This window comes from Glandiceps talaboti, chromosome 17, assembly GCF_964340395.1.
Source record: "Glandiceps talaboti chromosome 17, keGlaTala1.1, whole genome shotgun sequence".
Taxonomy (NCBI): Eukaryota; Metazoa; Hemichordata; class Enteropneusta; family Spengelidae; genus Glandiceps; species Glandiceps talaboti.
In genome coordinates, this window is record NC_135565.1 from 12,278,447 (window position 1) to 12,300,741 (window position 22,295).

Below are 22,295 nucleotides of genomic sequence, written 5' to 3' on the forward strand. Positions count from 1 at the left end.
CGACAATGCAGTGCAGTGCAAATACGACTGATATGTGCTTGCACCAGTGTCAATAATTAGTGATACATAAGTAATAATGTTAAAATTAAAAAGTTAATAATATAATGGATTTCTAGTTGCTAAATGTTTTTCTTTCGTAATTTTCTAGCATACCAATAAAATGAAACTCTCTCAAGTATATGTTGGTTTAGTGCAGCAAATGCCATAAATGTGATTGAAATGTGATTCTCTTCATATGAACAGAAAAATAAAGAATACGGCTTAAACAAGGCTTGACAGTGGGTTTTTTCAATGAGGAAAATCAGACAGATAATCTGAAAACTAAGTATTTTTTAGTACAAAAGCAGAACAGACAAGAAAGCATTGCTCAATACCAATAAAATGTTTTTCATTTGTGGATTATATTAATAAAATGTACAATAAACAGAGACTCTATTAAATCTTTACATAGTAAGAGTATCTGAAAAACAAGCAAAGGACCATTAGGACATTGGCCTTTTTGAAAAGACAGTAAAATATAGTTACTTCATAATGTTAAGTTAGGCAAATGCTAATTTTGATCTGTCTACTAGGAATAACACAATAATTTAATTATTCAGTGTTAATGTCTCTCTTTGAAGTTTGAGTAGACCCTCCACAGTGGAGGGTCTATGAGTAGACAGATCAAAATATCGCATTTGTTTCTACCTTACCCATCCAAAGTAAGTATATTTTACTGACCTATTGAAGCTTGGAACCTTGAAGAGCATATTCTCCATTAGGGGCAATATCAATAGTTACATGTAGGATAAAAAATTAATTTAAATTCTTTTACTTTAAGGGTGGGAGTGGGAGTTGAGCCATTTTAGTTCTCACCCTACAAAATCTTTTTTTACTTTTAATGGATGTTTTGTACCCCTAAATACAAATATTTTCTTTTAAAATGTCAAATTGAGAAATGGAAGAATTTTTGCTATAGTAAACGCATGGCATTAAAATAAAGTGTCAGCAAGGGAACTATTTTTACTCTCTGCATACTGGCTTTATATTTATAGCACTGCATACTACTGCATACTGATTTGAAATTGTGTGGTTTAAAGCAATTTTCAATTTGGGTCAATTTAGTTAGAAAAGGGGGGAGGGAGGAGAGGGGTCTGAGGACAAGTACAAAAAGTTTTTTATTCTACATTGAACTATTGACATCACCCCTTACCTTGTGAAACATTGTAAATATTTTATTTGATCACACTTTTATTAAAATTAATAAACAAGTCAGATGTTTTCTTTTCCATCAAGGTTAAAATAGGTGAGGCAACTCTGATTCTAACTATTATAATAGTCTTACATAATAACCAATGTCATTGATCTCTGAGAAGGTTCATACATGAGTCAAGGATTTTGCCAGGTTAGTTACTATAGTAACCCAACATATCTCCCACTCATTGGTTTTGAACAATTCAATTATTCCCCTAATTAATGGCTTGAAGGACAAATAATATCCTCACCAACATTAAGTGACTTCGTTAACTTAACTTCATATTGTACAAATATATAATTTCATGAAAATTAATATTGATGCAGTAAATATAAACAAGACAACAAATCATTCATGGGAAACGAATGACTTCGAGTGCATATGTCAAAGCAAACGTCATATTCTGGAATAAAATAACATACCAAATATCACTTACCCTGTTCGCTAAACTGAAAGTCGGCTAAATTCGAGCCACTGGCGCCCATTTCGTTAGTACTATAGCCATGGGCGACTTCTAGCATTGCTCGGATGTCTTCCATTTTTTCCCTAGTATTTCGTCCTAGTTCGTGTCCTGGAGTAACAAGGTCAACGACTTCAGGCCACACAGTAAGTGATGTAATAGCCCAAACGTCACCACAGTGCAGGAGATAGGTCTGTACTCTTTACTGAACTTCTTACCAAAAGGCGCGGGAAAAAGTATTTCTTCGCCGAGTCTGAAATCGCTGTCGAAGTTAACTCTTTAAATAGTTTCTGTTTTGTTTCTACAACTCTCACTTTTAGTATATAGGTGTCCTTCCGCTATATTTCGCTCCACTGATTTCTATTCTCGATGCGAACACACCATGACTGTGTCACAGTGTGTGATGCAAAAGTCTGCTCCAATGTATTTTATTACCTGAGGCTGATGATAAGTGATACAAAAGTCCGAATGTCGTACGATTTTATTATTTTTTAGTGCCTTCACAGTTAATACTTAACCCACTTCTGTGATCCAGTTATGCTAGAAATGGGCGGAAGTCTTCCGAGTCCACAGCATAGAATGTACAATAACATCAAACTCAGACAGTCTTTACTACAATATTTACATTACTCACATCACAGGCATCTTTCGTTTGGTGCATCCGTCCAACTTACTGCATGTACTCTTGCAAGTAAATATTGGTAGGAAAAAATATAAGCTTTTTGGTGCATCGGAACGACTCCATAAACCTCTGCTACACTTGATAAAATATGCAATGTCATTGGATTTACCGCGGGTTTTCTATTTTCAAGACCTTCAAATTTCTAGTCACGTTTACAAAATGACATTGTTGTCTCACTGGATGAGGGTCGCGGATTGGCGCAAACCATTCTACAAAATGAACGATATGGGTCATTTTTAGCTTAATACAATAAACCACTTTTATATCACCACAAACCACAATGAAAGTAATACATGTACTACAATTATGACTTTTTTATCACTGAAAATTAGTATTGAGGTTGAATCCTGATGAAATATTGCAAACGATTTTGTCCCTCAGAACTAGTGTTAAAGCCCCTACAAGTATTGAGTTACCCTAATAACCTAAATACCCCATACCTTTCACTGACTTTGAAACAATGGCGGAGCACATTACAAGCTAAAATTTTACTTAGAAAAAATTGTATGTAATGATCAAATCATATTTTAATATCCTCTAACTGCATTTCCTGTACAATTTGAGGATGCAAATAGACTAAACTGGTTATTAAGGAATTGTGGGTATTGTATACCTCGACTCGTAACTGAGGTAGGTGACAGGGTTAAGGCCAAATAGCGCGGGAAGGATGTATAGGATTATATTTGGAGGGGTAATATAAGTATAAATTTTTCAATTTAGTATTGAAGAAAATTCCTCAAGTGGATTGGTAAAAAATCACTTATCCCTATTATTTTGTCGAAATTTGTTTGTAAAGATGTTATTTTTGCTACCTTTTTATGTATACAAGTGAACTTTAATAGTGAAGTCATCCGTCCGTATGTTGGTACTCCCCTCTGATAAAAATGACACGGTCCATTGAGAACGAATGGATTGACGAAAATAAAACAGCATCGATATGAATTGCTGCTCGTAGTATTTTATATTTTTTTGCAGGAAGTTTTGGCGTATTGTGCTGCTTTCGCTGTATTTTCGTTCACACTCGTGAAACCAGACGGCTAGAGAAGCGACCTTTGGAGATTGCAACGAAATCAAGAACCTTTGCTGGTCGCAATTTTATTCGCCGTTTTAGCTAACCGTTCGCATGTGTTTTCGCCTGTCCTTGAACTTGGGAAGACGTAGCTGAAGATTTCGTGCATGCAATCACGAGAATTACTCCATGGAGGCGTCTAGTTCTCTCGTAGCAGGTAATTCATTTTTTAATGTTTCACTATTTGCTATTTTCAAACGCATACCAAGTAAAAGTGTTGCGGAATCGCCTGGTTCGTGTTGGGGTACCAACTGGCTACGATCCAATATGGCGTCCGAGTTATGATTGCATACGAGAGTTAGTTTGAATAGTAAGGGAGAAAAAAAGACTTGTCTAACAATGATATACAGTATCATCGACTTATCTATTCAGACTTGTGGGTGTTAATAGTTTTCCTTCGTTTTAGTCTATAACAGTAATGTTATTCTTTGTCTTTGCTGTTCGTATCCATTCACTAGTTCGTGTTCTAGATACGGCGTAAAATCCACAAAAATAGTCGGCGTAGCTTTAAAAAACGCTTTTCGAAACTCTGCGATCAGTTCGTTCATTATTCAAGGCGTTGTAATGTAGCAACTTCAAGGTTGTGAAACAATAGCATTGTGACTTTGTTTGCCTTTAATTGCAAGTTTGCAAATGACTGTTTTGGACCACAGTATATATGCACGTCGTAGTTGTAAACTTCGCCCGGCGTAAGTGCAGCCGTTGTCTGTAATCAAACAACACAGTTTGTAGTTTCTGAACCAAATCTGACCGAAATATATGAAAATGGGTCTGTTGTCTTTTGTTTACCGACAGACAGAAAAAATGTTCATTCAAGCATGATATTAATTTTAAAACAGAAGATGTAATGCCAGTGTTTCTTTAATTATACGTTTACAATGGAATAGTAAAAAAGTGCTGGCATTGCGTCAGCTATGGTGAAGGGGGCCAGTGAATTCGAAACCATAAGTGATCATGGGTGTATTGTTGCTGAATGTTGGTTCAAGGATATTCCTCCATAAATTAGCATGAGACTCAAATTAGCAGTAGTTTATATATTTTTCATTTTTGTAATCCTCTCACTTAGACAGGCTTTTCAATTATCATGCAAGCTGTATTGTTGTTTTGTACATGTAAACATACATTTGTCAACACACCATACATAATTACATACAAAATGTGTATGCAAACATATATAAACAATGTACATACAAAATGAACCACTGTGTTATGTGATACACTCAAAACATTCCTGGAGGAAAGTTTGAGGAAAGTAAGAATTCAATGAATAAAAACTTCAGTGAAATATACAATGGAGAACATACTGTCAGTACTGAACAAGGTGCCAGTATGCTTTTTTTTCACCAGCAGATGACTAACATTGGAAAGGATGTCTAAAAATATTGCTTTTCTCCAAACATCTGTGGCATTTCCATCCATGATTTCTCTAGTTGCAGTAACAGATTGTGTTACTTCCACATTTAATTGCAAACTGTCCTCTTGTAAATCCTCAATTTGCAATTTTATTTGTTACTATGAATATCCCTACTTTATATGAAATTTGAAATGTGATCTGGCAGTGATCACAGATTTGTGTTCCTGTGGGAATTTTTATCAGTAGTTTTGATCATTACAAAAATTTTTATGATTACTGAGTTATTGAAACTGGCCAATATCTTTTTTTATTTCTAATTTATTTTCAGTTTAATTATCAAACAAAAATTGTGTTTCTCGACACCCTGCTTTTATTGTTATCTAATGAATGCTGTAAAAATAAGTAAATCGATGGCATGTTGCTGTCTTCATTTTTTTGTTTGATAGTATTTGTGGACTTCAACATCGTGAGGCATAGCTGCAATAATTGTATCAATTTTTGTGATTTTTCTTGTTTTTGTGCTTTTTTATGTTCTGATATTTAACTGGAAGCAAAACGCTACAATTCCTGTAACATTAGCACAAATAGACAAGGCTGCACTGAAAACGTGAACGAGATGTCAGCATACTACCCGTTTCAAAATGTTAGTTTAGCAGATTTTGATGGGATTGGGGTACCTCTGAACATTTCTTGGGTCTTGTAGGCTTTGTAATTAATGTTGGAGTTAGGAAATGTCCACTTTTTTTGGCAGGTAAGGTGTAATTTAGCAAAAAAATCCACCAACTTTGCCAGTCTGATCTGAATCGCTTCCGTCTATTTGCGTTACAGAAATTGTAGCGTTTGCTTCCAGTTAAACATCGGAACGAAAATGAAGCACAAAAACAGAAGAACCCCTCAAAATCATAACAAATGCTACGATTATTGCATGATTTGCTGCTACGTGAGGCAAAACTACATGTAGTTTGAATATACAGTTTTATTGTGTACATATACTATGCAAGAACATAACAACTTGTACAAGCAAAGACAGTTTCTTCTCCTCTGTGGTACAAGTACATGTAATTTTAATGACATTTGTTATGTAAGCTGTCAATTACACTGTATGGTCAGTTGTAAACAAAATCTAAAGCCATCTGTGAAAAACTACATGAATACAGTCAAATGTTTATTCCTCTGTTTTCATCTCTTTTTATCATCCAGTGCTGTTTAGAGTAGCTATTACTACTTAATCAGACTTTCGTTGTGTGTCAATTTAAAGTGGCCATATGGATGAGCAGTGGGTATTTATTTTGGATGGTTAAATTATCAAATAATTTTATCATGGCGTCCTACTTGAAAAATAAATGTGAAACAACATTGTCTGTGTTTGTAACTCAATAAATTGCAAAAAGCCAAAAAAATGTTTGTTATTGTACGTATAATAAGAAACATTTTACGCATTTATTATACTTTTGTAATTTATTGAACTAGAAACAAGGACATGTTGTGTCACATTGATTTTTCAAGTAGGAAGCCATGATAAACTGGTTTTATAAATTTAAAATCCAAAATAAATACCCAATCCTCATCCATATGGCCACTTTAAGATCTAGATATTAGTACATTTATTAGTATCGCAAAGCAAAAAAAAATGTTTGTTATTATTCACTTTGCAGTGTCAAGTAAAAATGAATTTGCATGGGAAAGATTAAATGAACCTTTCGTACAGTAAACATTTAAAATTAGATGCAAGGTGACTATAATCCTAAATTAGTTTGAAATAGTTCAAGCTATTCTGTTTCTCTGATGTTTGTTTTATCATGCAAAATATACAAATGATAAAAAAATGATGAAAGGGATGGCTACGTGTTCAACTTTACCCTGTTTTACCAAACACTATAATTGATTTAGAATGACAGGAGCTTATAAAATGCTATTATGAATATTTCATGACATTGTTTTCGGGGTGGGGGTGGGGTTTATATTGTCATGACAGTCTGGAGTGACGGAAAGGATAGATATATTTCTGCAATTGTATTATAAACAATTGCAGAACAATGACTATCAGCTGTATGGCAAGAGTTTTGTGTCATAACAATACTTTCTTCAGAACAATAGATAACAATGGTTGATAATTAATATTTCCCATGATGCTTTCTGGTAGGGGAGGGGTATGTACATGACATTCTGTGAAAGAAAATGGGTATTTCCATAATTGTATATTAATGTAAATGTATATGAATGATCGTGTTAACAATGACACTGCCAATTGTGTGATAACAGTTTTCTGCTATAACTGGAAAAGAAAAGAAAAAAAGATTATATAATACATATGCATATTATGTTATCTAAAAGTTGAATAACTGTTGACTTTGTTATCATAGAGTTGAGGATGAGGTTTTTGTTATATAAATAATGTAGCAGTTGGAGTAGTAATTATATCTGAAGAAAAATAAAACCACTCAAGCTTGTAAATGAGTATGCTAATATCACTTCATCAGTGTTATCATATTCCTATATAATCAAACCAAAAAAATTATGTGGAGTTTGTAAATAGTTATGAATTTATAACAAACAGTAAATAAATGAACATCTTATTTATTACAAGATATATTAATAAATGTATGTGGTACTTCCATAACAAATACAACACAGAAATATGTAAATTTGTTAATTGATATGCGTACACATGGAATAATCATCTTTGAGAAATATGTAAATTTATTAATTAATATGCATAGACATGGCATATTCACGTTTGATATGTGCATTACGTAATTGTCTAACTATGTTGGCCTAAAATTTAAGATTTAATTTCAGTTGTATAAATTATTAAAAAATATGCATTTATTTGGAATATTCATATTATATAATTTATGAAATCGCAAATTTCAACATTAATTTTGTACTATTCCATTTAGCAAGCTGTAAACATAAATAAACAAAATATACATAAATAGTTAATGAATATGCATCAAAAACTTCTGTAATTTCAAAATTTGGTTACTTAATCTAGTTCACTGTTACCATGGCAATAATCCATGAAGCTGTGTACACAGAGACACACTGAATTGAGTGGAAATGTGTTTACGTGTGTGTACTATATATTTCAGAAATCAAACAATGAAATTTTATAGATAGGCTTGATTCTGGCTGTATTATATATTGAAGATGATATCTCAGAAATCAAATAAGAAATTTGGTACATTTAGATATTAAAAACAAGGAATTAAAACAAGTGAATTTTATAGATACACTTAAGACTTTACTGTATTGATCTATATGGAAAACAACTTGTAAGAATTTGGCAAGATATATACCACTCACCTAATACAGCTTAACAACATGACATATCTTGCAGTCTACATGGAAATCAATGCTTCAAAAATTAAACAGGTCACTTGATTAATTCATCTTTAAATGTATTATTATACAGAAAACAATATTTAAAAAAAAATCAAACTTGGTAAATTTATTTAATAGATACTGTACACTTAATTTGAGGTGTGCATGTATTTAATTCAACAGTCCACCTTTATTAAATATATTATTATACAGAAAAACAATATTTTTATAATCAGAGGTAAAATCATTTAATAGATACTGTACACTTGGTTTGAGCTGTATTTATTTGATAGGTGTACATGTACTATCTACTATCTACCTTTATTAAATGTATTATTATACAAAAAAAAACAATATTTTAATAATCAAAGAGGTAAATTTATTTAATAGATACTGTACACTTGATTCAGCTATATTGTATTGTTGTTTATCTATGATATGATTTTATCTATGAATTCAAACACATAAATTTTGTATTGAGTTAATTCAATGCATTAAGAAATTGAGTTTCAGTATTACACAATTTCCATTATGTCTTTTATAATAATTATTAATAATAATATACAATTTCTTCTATAGCACATTCCATCTATAGTGGACTATATACATTTGCTCGTAAGACATCATTTAAATTTGTGTTGTATGTAACTACTGTCCAGTGTTTTTTTTCAATGTGAAACTTATTTATTCCAACATTGGTCAATTTCAATTTGCGACTACACAAACATACAGATTACAATACCAACAAACCATTTTAGTACATTTCACAACAACTGTAATATACATAAAGCCAAAATTACAGTAAATATTAGGATTTGGGTGAGTCACTAAAAATCCACACTGTGGTGGGAATAAAAGATAACCGATTTGATGGTTATGTCTTTGAAATTGAATACGGACTGCAAATTGTGAAATCATCAAATTGCCAATACATGTCTTTTAGAAATCCACTATCAAGTTTGTACTACATTATTCTGTGAACAATCCTTCCTTCAGTAAATAAAACCTATAAATTTCATATCACATTTTCTCATATAAAGAAATCACATTTCACGTACATATTTACATACACATACTTTTCATTGTCTTCATTCAGAATGGGCACTGTAGATACATGTACCAAAGTGGGGGAAACTCGGTTTGAGAAATCCATTATATTGAGTTTACCCCATGTGTTCAGAAAATTAAAGGACTCTACATCCCTGTTGTTATTTCCCATATCAGTTATCCACAAATTCTAGTGTATTCAGAAATGTTATTGACGTTCAATTGTCCTCTGGAAGATACAAATTATATGTGCATTGTGAACGTACTAACTGAAATTACATCTTGTCTTCAGACACTCATTCATTTCAAATCCTTTGTGGTTTTATGGATACAAAGAACATGGTACTCATATATGAAAATGCACTGTTCATGTAAGAAATCTATTTGCTTTGTGAAATGTCTATTGTGCAGCTACGTCTTGTATTACAAATTGATTTTCCATGCAACATGTGACGCCAACTTATATTCAAACATGACTTCCATTAGGATTCATTCTTTTGTAATCTCAATTTTGTGGGTACAATGCAAGTGGAAGTGTCAGCTTACACATAGGTGTTCTCTGCAAATGTCCATAGTGTATGTTATGGCCAATTTACATCAAAATTGTAGTCTATGTAAAAAAAAGAATTGGTTGGTGTCATGAAATAGCAACATGCATGAGGCCCCCTCAACCTGTTTAAGAGTATTATATGTATTGGTTTCATGAAATTGAAACACCTCTGACCACCCCTGTCCCCATTAATTTTTGAAGGGTTATTGGCTTCATGAAATTAAAACACAGGTCCCAATGCTAGCAATACTGCAATGTCTTTTAGAGGACAAGTCTGATCCAAACTTTGAGCGCTACATTTTTTATTTATAAATAATTTTTCAGCATCTAATAATATGGTATTTGAGGTAGGACCACAGCAACAATGGTTTTTCCACTACATTTATTTGTCCATGTACAAATATATCAAGGTGGTAACTAGGATTGGACCATAGATTACACTTGTGACCCAGTGATGAATACTACCGATACTTCAAGTAAAACCTGGACATTTTCACTTAAGACTCGCTTTCACGTATTTCATTGGAAAACAAAACAGAATGCAAAATAAGTAATGACTATGCCTTCTTCTCAGCTTCTAGTAGATGAAAACCATGGCCCAGTCTGGTGATTGGGAAAAATTAGTCAATGAGAACTACCTGAAGACTGTAAAATTGCAAAATTTTCAAGTGGCAAAAATATCTAGGTTTACACAGTATATTTTTTTATTGTATCTTAACTGAGATTGTAGCCACATATGAGTGACCTTCCCAGAAAGTACAATAGAATCAATATTTAATTATTGTATTATCAAATGAAAATTTCTACTCTGTCAAAAAAAAAAGTTTTTGACTACATCCAAGATTTAAAAAAATTCACAATGTTTTTGTTAAGGGCGGTAAGTACTAAAATCTACCTGGGTTCCAGTCATTTTACCAGGGTTCCCCACCAAAACTATGGTGTAATAATTTTAATATATGAGATACCTTCCCAGTTTTTAGCATATTTACCGCTCTCTGTTCCCAGTGTTCTCCTACCATAGTACATATAAAAGCACTGGTAGAATTTTCATTTGATTCTATAAACCTAGAGTCCATGAACATTCATTTGCATAGAATAATTTGCATGATAAAGGAATAAATAATATCAATTTCTATTGTTTTTGAGAGGATGGAAGCCAGTACCTTGTAACCTATGTATTATGTATGGACCTTGGGATCGGGACAACCCTGGACTAGCTTTACATACTGTATGACATAACAGAGAACTGAGTAATTGAAAGAAATTTTCATTGCATTACCGGTGACTGTATTCGGCAACAATTTGGTGTTTTGGGTAGAAATTAAAATGGACAAACTTATAATTGCACATTTGTACTCACGTTGTACCCACCAGTGTGCCCTCTAAGCCAATTTGATGCACCACTGACGCACACAATTTCTAGTGACACCAAAATTTGGTAGTATCCTATCTCTTACTACTATGTGGTGACTAACAAGAAATCACAATTGTTCTCATGGCTATCGGTAGAGGACACACTGGTACCCGCCCACCCTTACAGTAGTACATGTATACTACATCATAGTACATGTAGTAGTACTTGAATCAAGATATTTATAGTTCTACCAGGGTGTATCTCTTTATTAGAAGTGCTACTTGTAAACTCTCCTTTAAGGTTATTTCCTCTACATTGTTTCTGTTACACAGCTTTATAACTTGGTTTTGTCACAAGATACAGTATGTATCATTTTCAAAGTGTTGTGATGTGTGCTTTGAATGGTGTACATTTCTGAGAATTACGAAATTCTCCGAATTAGTTTTATTACAGCTGTTTATGTTCTCGTATAATTTTGCATTGTCAGTCAGTCTCAAGTCTGTTGTTCTCACTCTGTTCATCGACATACGGACTGCATATACTTGACAGTTTGTACTTGACACCATGTTTTTAAAAAAAAAAAAGTTTTCCAGCTGTTTAAAGAAAACAATTGGTGTTATGCAAAGGTGCTAACATTAACACCTAAATTCTGAACCTTTGCATAGTACCAATTGTCATAACATGCAATATACAATTACAACTTGACTCCAGAAATTTGACAATGGAACTTACGTTCTGTTCTGAATACATCATCACTTTCTTAATGTTTTTATCACTATGTAATGATCAGTATTCGGACTGAATCAAAGAGGAACCGGAGTTTCCTCGTCATGGTGTTTTGTAATGTCGCGTAAAAGATCATGCGCTGTCGGCTGTTCACAGTTAGGAAACAAAGCTTAAAATCAGTTGTCACTTCAACTTTACATAGTAAATCTGTGATTAAAGTGAGTTGTCCACGACAAAAACTCCATAGAACAACAAAATATTGATTACAGACTTCAGTTACGATCCACTAAATGTTCTATGTAGTATTGTTGACGAGCGAGCACAAAGTCTGTCATAATCATATTCATAATTACACAGCCACGTAAATTGATTTAAACTCCAAGAACTCCTGTGGCTATTATTGTACACTATATGAAAATTTGTCTTGTGTAGTAACTAGTGCATATAATATTTAATTTTCAAGTCAACAGGGTAGGACATTGTATTTCTTCTGTTTTGTGTCAGATTTGCCAAACCTATACTCTGCTACATAATGTTCACATATCAACAGTCTAATGTGTGAAAGTTGTAAAGGTCCATTTTGAGAAAAGATTAAACAATAGGTGTGAAAAACAGTTGTCTGACAAAAAAGATGTAGAAACAGTCAGCCCAGAACAAAAGAATAATCCTTTAGTAATCCTCATGGCTCCAATGATAGGATAACACTAATGCCAGAACCTGGGATTAAAACACTGGTCTCTCTAACATGTAGTGTGGATGCCAACGTGGAGGTGTAAATGATAACAATACTGTATCTATTTAGAACTAGACTACTAACATACAGTGTTGGAAAATGAGCACACCCCTTTGAAGTTTAAGATTGTGTATTCTTTATTTTCTAGCCAACTAGGTTGGTCATTGTATTTCTCCTCTTTTGTGTACATCTCCTCATACAGTATACAGCTAAAACGATGTTGGTTTGGTGTTTTTCAGTCATGGGACATTACGTTTTTGGCACAAAGACATATTTCAACTGTAGACTAACAATAACAGACACAACAAACACAGTAGAATCCTTTGCCCTATTTCATTGAACACTAATAAGCATTGTTATTCTTTCACCGTACAGTAAAAACTAGCTTTTAATGAAAACATTACACATGGACTTGATGATTTTAATGGCTTCAGTTATTTTCTAAGGCAAGATATCAACTTGATTAATTCTACATCCCACTGTGCGCAGCACTTATGTAATTGTTTCTTTTGCATTATAAGGTGTGTGTGTGTGTGTGTGTGTGTGTAAAAAAATATGTTACATGCGTAAAACACCAAACCAACCTCATTTTAGCTGTATCATCATTTAAGGTGCGAAAGTGAACACACGCTGTTGGGGAATGAGGACAGCCTATATTACAGTATGTCAAATTGTGTATTCACGTAGTAATTAGTAAACAGTACTTATTTTCTAGTCAACTAGTTTGGCCATTGTGTATCTTCTGTTGTGTATAGGTTTTGTGAAACAGTATACAGTATTAGTAATCTTACATAACCTGGACATATCAGTAATGAAAGGTTAATTAGAGGAAGTCATCGTAATCAACATAATGTTGTACTGATATTTGGAAACCTGCAAAACTACTCTATTCACAGAAAACAGACAATGATGATGACCAGTATGTCCTCAGTCAATTTGACATGCCGCGCCACTGACGCACACAATTTTCTAGCAACACACTAAAATTTGATGTTCCCCTGTCTCTTGCTATATGTGTTGACTCACAAGAAATGCCAGTTTTTCTCATTTTGATTCACAACAACAAAATTTGGAGGGCATACTGATGATGATGTAGAATCAGCCCACCCATCCACCATAAAACATTGTGGTTTTCACCGTTTATGTAGTAATACTACTAATAATAGTTGTCTATATTTAAATTTTAATGTATTCTATACGATATCACATGCTGATTGGCCAGGAGGTTTACATTATAGATTTCAAACAAAGCAATAGTGTCATTTCATACCTGCATCTTTATCAAGTTTTTTCCCCTGTGAAATATCTTCATGCCGATCAGTTCATTGCATAAGTAAAGTGGTTATATTGATGTACATGATATATACTGTGATATAGGGGGAAGGTAAATAAATTGATACTGCCTGTATATTCAAATTTTTGTTTCAAAACATGAAGTTCTAGTAGTAGTAATTCTGTGCTGTTGAAATGTGTTCTAAAACAGGACAATTGGTTAAATTTTAGCATATTGTGAAATGAAAGTGGGAGTTTGAGAGGGATTGTGTTCAAACTGACTGACAATTTAGATTGCCACATTTGGGATATCTCTTGTGTATTTTGTGAGTTCCAAGTAGTATTTTGTGAGTTTTAAGTGGTATTTTGTGAGTTGTACGTAGTATTTTGTATGTTTTACCTTAAGTGATATATATTCCTGTCAATGTCACAAAAGGGGCTGGTTTGTTGAGTTACACAAAATGGCTTGAATTAAAAATAATTTTTCATTTGAAAAGTTAATCATAAATGTCAGATGTAATATTGCAAAATTAGGTTGCTATACTTCTATTAAAATATCTGTGAAACCTAATCATGGCAAAATAATGTGTTTAAGAAAACAAATTATAGCTAAAAGGCCCAGTATTAATTGAAAGAAATTGCTGGTCCTAAACAAACTCACCAATGATAGAACCTTGGATTGAAACCCTGGCCTTTATGAGTAATACATGTATGTGAATCGATAATTGAGCACTGCATTAAGTTGTTAGCTGTTTCAGCATTGATTATTGAGGACACAGTAACTTGTATGTTTTTAAATTTTTGTTTTGTAGAAAGTTGTAATACACAATTGATTAATTAGTCTAGTTCCTATACAGTGTTGTTACCGTTTACACCTCCAGGCACAGTCTCGTCAAACTCAAGAAGTCATGAGATGCAGGAGATGAAATGTAAAATTCATCCACAGCCACCCACACAGTCATTAACATCATGTCTTTGTCAATCAATCACAACATTCTAACCAATAACACAGTCCCTTGTAAAGTTAAGTGTTTATTGGGGTAGTTATGTAATATCCAAATATGGTATGTCAGCTGAGGATGAACAACTTTTTTGTACTGCTTGAGGGACTTTGACCAGACCTGGTTTAGTTAGATGGACGAGTAATTAGGTGCATTGAAATACAGAGATGTATGCTATACACCTTTCCTATGTAAATAAACAGTGTTTAGTATGTACATGTTATGTAATGTGTGTGCATATGTTGACAATGGTGTTGTAAGTAAACATAGACAGGGAAGCTTTTCATCTGCAGCTATGTTCACACCTTGCATACCTTGGTTAATACACAGCTGTGTTCAATCCTGGAGGCAGTAGAGGAGATGCTTCAATGATGTCTGAGGAAACTGACTATGAATGATAATCACAGCTACATTGTACTTTCAAAACCCTCTGTGCAAACTTAGACCATATTATAGTTATAAGGGCGAACACTTCAGACATGCTGACTTGTTAACACATGGAAACAAAATACAAATAATTTTAACACATTGGTACCATAGAGTCTAGACTGACGTTTGAAAAGGTTTGTTGTTGTTTGCATTCCACATTGTTGACAATGTAGTGTAGATGCTAATTGTTTGTTTTGAATATGAAGATCTCTGCCCATAGAATGTAAAGAGATCTTCAGATTCAAACCCATTGGATAGCATCTAGACTACAGTGAATTGAATCTTGCATGGTTTCAGCCTAATTGTGACCACACAGTTTGAAGTCTGTTATAGATATAAACTTTGTGCATGTTTTCGACTAGTCTAGTTCCTATACAATAAATACAGTATCATTACGATTTATTTTAGTTAGAAATCACGTTGGCACCCAGACTAGCATTAGACTTCAGGGGTAACAATGTGTTTAATATACGTTAGTTACTTGTTCTCATTTGAATTCTGTTGGCATGTCCGAACTGTTGTCATTATCTACCTATGTTGTTGTGTCGAAGATGAAATACGTGCGACACAAGATTTCAGCAATGTAGAGTTGTATAATGACTTTGAGACTTCAGACTACAAAACTAATTTCATACCACTTTACTACAAGCTATACATTAGTGTAGCTGTCTTGTAGGGCCATGTTCTCAATTAGATAGTGGTGGCAGGCTATTAAGTACTGTTGTTTTCATCAGCTCCTCTGTATTTACACTGGACTAAATGTAGCAAAGCTAAGATCAGCAGAGTAATAATAATAATAATGTTCGTTTTAAAATTTTATATAGCACTCTCCCACTCTGTGCTCAAAGCGCTTTACAATTATTACCCCTGGCATGAATCTATAGCGACACATACTTAACTCCCTGGGGAGCATACAATCCATTGCAGCCTTTTATAAGTGCATAGAATTAAAGTATTCACATTGCAACTTCTATCCTACCAGATCCCTAATTATACAGCTGGGTTGACTGAGGCACAGTCATGGTTCAAATCTTGCCCAAGGACTTAAGCCACTCAGAAACAAGCTGCCACAGCAGCAATGGGGCTCAAACCTGCAAACTGCAGATTCCAAGCCGGCCACTCTAACCATTTCACCCATCATGACTCCAAAGAGTAATATTCTGATAGAGCTGCCAGTAAATCATCAAACTACTCTGCATAAAATTGACAAGCGTGAATAAATAAATATGTATGTATGTATGTGACCTAAATGCTTGTATAATTTGTTGAAACGTGTGAATTCATAATTTTCCTTGCTTCAAATCTACGTAACTATTATCCAACTGTAATGTAATTATTGAAGTTAGGCCAGTCTTAATCCAAGCCCATTCATTGTGAGAGGAAATACATACTACATGTACTGTAGGTCGCTCTGTGTACCTTTGAAAACCAGCTAAAAAAGGGCGAAAATCTGATGAAATTAATGTAGATTTCCTTATATTTTAATTTGCCTTTTTTGGAAAAAATCTTTGAGAGAGATAATTTATCATTTGTCTTCCTTTTGGCATAAAGAGAAACACTTTTGTCGGTTGTCGGGGGGTGGGGGTGGGGGGGGGGGGGATTGATATGCAGTAATTTGACAGATTTCAGTGCATGTACATTATTCTACCAGTCATTCGATTTAATAAGTATGTTAACCACAAACAAATGCAAGCCATCCACATGTACATGTTTACATGAAAATAGAACTCATCATTGGTATGATAGTTTGGAGCCATTCTTTATTTCATTTCAAAACACAAAAGTCATTTCATGTACGTGGAAAGATTGGCTACCAAGCAAGTATGATTGATGGAAAACTATTTAAGCATAACCAGTTGTTGTTATTTTAGCTGGAAGACCAGCCCACGCAGTTTCATTGGTTGTGAATCTGTGTCATCGTGTAGGTATAGAAATACCATGTGTATAAAGTACAGGTCATTATGCTATGTAAGAGACGATATTGTTGTCTAGCTGACTGGGCAGTGAAGTTACCTGTGAGAACTACATTGTATCGTTAGAATGATTTAGTGAAGTTCTATCCTGTATGTTTTGATTTGTGCAGCCATCCATGCAAAGCCGTTCCTTTAACATGTTAACAATTCTAATTTCTGTAAACCAGGTAATTATACCCTGAAAAGCTGTGACCTAATTTCAAAGAGGACGCCGTGCACGGAAGAAATGAAGTGAAGTCGGTGAAAGTTACTTGTATGATAGAAAAAGAAACAGTGTTGTAGAACAGTGGATTGACTGTTCAAAATGATACTTGCTTGAAAGTGTATGGACACCTGGGGAGTTCAGATTAGGATAGGGAGAGGAGAAGGGTTAGATGAACCCTGACCCTTACTTTCTAAAAATAGTGGTCTACCTGAAGAAGACAAAGTGGCGTGCCAACCCCATTTGTAATTTAAGAGCAGTGCCTTCTTGATAGAATGAAAATCACAATCAAAACATTTTATGGCAAAATGGTATCAAAATGGCCACCAAGTTTTAGATACACCCTTTACTGGTTAATACTAATAAGCTGCACATGCTGATCTCAGCGCCTTCATGTCACTTTTTTGTAAGCGAGTCTAGGATGACATGAGGTTAACAGTAAAATATGCAATGGTGTTAGCTGCAGGTACCATGAGTCACCAATTTTTTTCAACTTTGACCTGTATAGACACAACTTTAAAGGATTACATTGTACTTTTGGCTTGGTTTGAATTCAATAATTTGAAAAGGCTGTCGACTGTATACTATCATACCACACACAAACCAGGTTGAACACATGTGGACTAAAAATATGGCTTTTATACCCTGTCTCTATAAGACATGACAATTTGCGTCTATGTCACTGGTTCAGCAGTGCTCAAAATGTTAAGTCAAAACTTTCCAGTTGCCAATATTTCCTCAATTTTTCAGAAATCATGCTTACATTTGTATGATTACATTAATTATTCCCCAATATTTTCTTTCATTCACTGATTCAGCCAGAAAGTTATCATGACCTCAGGATTTTGTTACTACTTAACTCTCAACTCATATTGTGAGAAGACCCCTTGACATGTACTTACATATAGGTCATGAGAACTTTCTGGCTGAATGGATGAATGATGAAAAATATTGGGATATTTTCTTTGGCTGAAAAAAAATGTTGCGAGTCAGTGACACTAGTAAGTGCAGTCATAAGTTTAGCGCCAGTAGGTTTTGCTACTTGGAGCTTTGTTTTCAGTACTTGCATGTAGATAGGATGCTTAATCGAGAGTGATTTTCATGGGGGGAAAAAAACAATATTAAAGTTAAGTTTGAGATGGCAGTGTTTGCTAAACTTCATTTCTGGGCCATACTTTGCAATATCAAATATTCAGAATTCCAACTCGCATAGAAAAATATGTGTTAAACCCCAATGTTTGAATCTTATGGTTTTGATCACGTCAAATACTACATCTTATATTTATCAATGGAATCACATGGATTCAAATGAGGTCATTCTTTTGTTGTAGACCAAAGTCTCTGCCAGAAAACTTTTTCTCGCACCCAAATCTGTCATTTTGCCTTTAGTAAAGGTAATTAAGTATGACTATGTGTAGTTATACATGTATCAACCCGGTAGATTTTGATATCAATTTTCTGGCCTGGAAATGAAAGTAAGATTTATTCTACTAGCACAGCTGTTAAAACTCCCACTCAATGTTTTTGTCTGAAGAAGGTCTAGCCATTCGTCTTATTCAGTGTTAAAATATGCAGTTAAGTGCTATTAACTTACCACATTGCCTCGTCTGCATACTTTTACATTGTGGTCATTCTGTAATATTTTGAAATTTGAGTCCGACATGTATGCGTATAAAACCGATGTAGTGTCTGTGTTTTGAGCAAAGACTATTTATACTTCATTCTGTACATGATATGACTATACAGCTGCATTGTATCACATTGTAACAATATTTTAAGATACAATCAGTATACAATGTATGAAATAGTGTCTAGGCATTCTGGTGCTGAATAAAGTGTATCAACATTGAAACAATATTTTAACATGCTGCCCAATGGTGCTGTGTATGTTTTAACAGGACATAGTACATGTAATACTGATAAATTGTATCACATTGTAACAATATTCAAGGAGGCATGGTAACAGATACAGTTTAACAATATTTTAAATACTAACCAATCATAGAATGTTACTGTGTAATTGAGAGGGTAGTAATATACAAAGTATCACAATGTAGCTATATTTCAAGAGACTGACTAATGATAAAGTGACTATAAGCTACTTTAATTTGTAGATGTATCATTTGCTTTATTTTGAAATGTTGATAAATGATACATTGTAGCTGAAGTGATGACAGCAGAATATGTACAATGTATACACATTGTATCAAGATGTGATCATTAACAAATGACTATTTGATATGATTGATCACATTATAGCCTTAAGGGAACCAAAATGTAACAATATTTTGACACATTGTTACTAATTATACAATGTAGTCAAGTTGACAGAACAGCAAGAGGTGTTTGCCAATCTCTTATACATGTAAAATAAGATGCCTTATTACACATACAAGTACACCACACTTGGGCTTGCATGTCATGGGGTTCTGTCATATTCTTTATAGTCCAGCTGTACTTTAAATGTCAATGTGAGTCTAGACACACTGTCCAAATATGGCACAGTCGTAAATTTCAATCCACTAAGTAATGGGCCTTTGTGTAGTTGCTATTTTACTCTGACTAATATACAGCCTATACCATTAAGTGTATGAAAAATGAGATACAACCTATAAGACAGACATGTTTTATTATCATCTGGATGTCATATAACATGTCATTGCTAATTTGAATGTCACAAGATTGGTATTTGAGCACATGGTTCAAGCAGCTTAACAGAGTTTGGCTTTGGAAGGTTGGCTACATGTACATTGTACTTCTGCATGACAGCCATTGGCTCACAATTTCCAGGCTAAAGACAAATCTTTGCTTAATTACATACATGCTGCAACAGTTCATAAAGGGTAGAATTAAAATGATGCTGGAACTGTTATTAAAAAGGCCTCCTAACTTCATGGGGGTCATTGTCAAATTTGAAGTTTAATGTGAAAGGTGAACAAACACAGCCACTTCAAAGTCAAACCTCCTGCAAGGGAAAGGGTGAACAGGCTTGACAGCATGTCAGTGATCCAGTTGTAAAGTGGTTACTTCATTCAGTTTTTATACAAACTCAACCTAAATTCTTAAAGTAAGTCATGTGTTGCGTTTGTATGTTTGTATGGATGTATGTAGGGGGGGGGAGAGAGAGAGAGAGAGAGAGAGAGAGAGAGAGAGAGAGAGAGAGAGAGAGAGAGAGAGAGAGAGAGAGAGAGAGAGAGAGAGAGAGAGAGAAATGTCCATGTCTAAAGTTACAATAAATGGGCTTGTGCCTGTTATAAATGTTTAGTAATGGTCTACGGTGTTTTCAACACTTTTATAAAGCCATTAAATATTATGAGTCCATATGATGGGGAAAATTCTATTTTAATATACAATAAAAATTCTCATAATATTAATATGAAGAAAACAGAATTGGCATATACATAAAATTTACTGGTCAGTTATTATAATGACAGCGTATTATACATTAAAACATGTCAAAACATGCATCGTAGTAATCAACTAAATTGTATACAAATGTTCGTCGATATTGTCCTGCAGGTTTTGTATACGTTAAAGGCATGAGATGAAAAATGGTGATTAATTATAATGGCATGTACCAGTACAAATTGTCAATACAGGATGCTAAAATATTATTTAAAAGTGACAGGTTTGAAGGAATTTTACTATCCAACAGGTGGTGTCGTGCCACGTACATGTAGTGAAATTTTTAAAAATGGATACTATTGAAAAGACTTATTTTCCAACGGAATAAGAAGTGAGATCAATAATTCAGTATTGGATAAAAAAGATATTGAAAATGACTGCATAGATGACATTTGAAAACAGTATTAGCCACCTTAATAAGCAATATTGAAACTAGTTTTGGGTGTGTGTTAAGATGACGTTTGATTGCAGAACTAGCCACCTTAATAAGCAATATTGAAACTAGTTTTGGGTGTGTGTTAAGATGACATTTGATTGCAGGACTAGCCACCTTAATAAGCAATATTGAAACTAGTTTTGGGTGTGGGTTAAGATGACATTTGATTGCAGGACTAGCCACCTTAATAAGCAATATTGAAACTAGTTTTGGGTGTGGGTTAAGATGACATTTGATTGCAGGACTAGCCACCTTAATAAGCAATATTGAAACTAGTTTTGGGTGTGGGTTAAGATGACATTTGATTGCAGAACTAGCCACCTTAATAAGCAATATTGAAACTAGTTTTGGGTATGTGTTTATATGACATTTGATTGCAGAACTAGCTACCTTAATAAGAATTATTTGAATATAAGATTAGCAGGAAATAATTTAATCCGTCACGGTCAATAACAAACTTGTAATATCAGTGACAGGTATGAATATAATATTTTATTATTTAATGATTATCTGGTGAGCTTGCCTTCTGTCATACTCTAGGAATAATTTATTTTAATACTTTCCTGGAGCCATGTCTGTGCTGCTGTTTAGTACATGTAGTTGTGTATTTATTTATTGTCAATGTTGTATTTATGAAAATGATACTGGATATGTACAACAATCAAAAAACTCAATTGAAATCAACCCAAACTAAATATTGACAAAACTTGAATTTTATAAAAGTGTAAACTACTAGACATCAAGTGGAAATACTTGATAAAATGCATTTTATGAGTTTTCCAGCATGAAAGGGAAAGTAAGTAGACGACCATATGGAATACTAAAATGTATACATGTTAAAGACAGTTGTATTTCCTTAGATTGAATAAAATCAAACATTAATTTACCTCTGAGTACCATTCCCTCTACAGTACAACACAAGGACATATTGTCACCTTTAGTAAATTCTATTGGTTTTAAAGAAATCATACATGTATATAGGGTAGTCTCGGTTACCCAGACTCTCTCTACTTGGGGCTCTTCTATGAGACCACTGGGGATGGG

The 22,295-nt window shown here is 33.8% G+C and overlaps 2 protein-coding genes across 2 annotated transcripts in view; one reads left to right on the forward strand and one right to left on the reverse strand.

Moving 5' to 3' along the window:
• The window catches only part of LOC144448074 (nuclear hormone receptor E75-like), a 48,332-nt gene extending 46,474 nt beyond the window's left edge, over positions 1–1,858 (reverse strand). The window contains exon 1 of the mRNA XM_078138224.1: positions 1,671–1,858. Coding sequence (XP_077994350.1) covers positions 1,671–1,773 — 103 coding nt within the window. The 5' untranslated portion in view covers positions 1,774–1,858. The remainder of the gene's footprint in view (positions 1–1,670) is intronic.
• Positions 1,859–3,574: 1,716 nt separating this feature from the next.
• LOC144448075 (putative nuclear hormone receptor HR3) overlaps positions 3,575–22,295 on the forward strand; it is a 40,847-nt gene continuing 22,126 nt past the window's right edge. The window contains exon 1 of the mRNA XM_078138225.1: positions 3,575–3,602. Within this exon, the coding sequence (XP_077994351.1) occupies positions 3,575–3,602 (28 nt within the window). The remainder of the gene's footprint in view (positions 3,603–22,295) is intronic.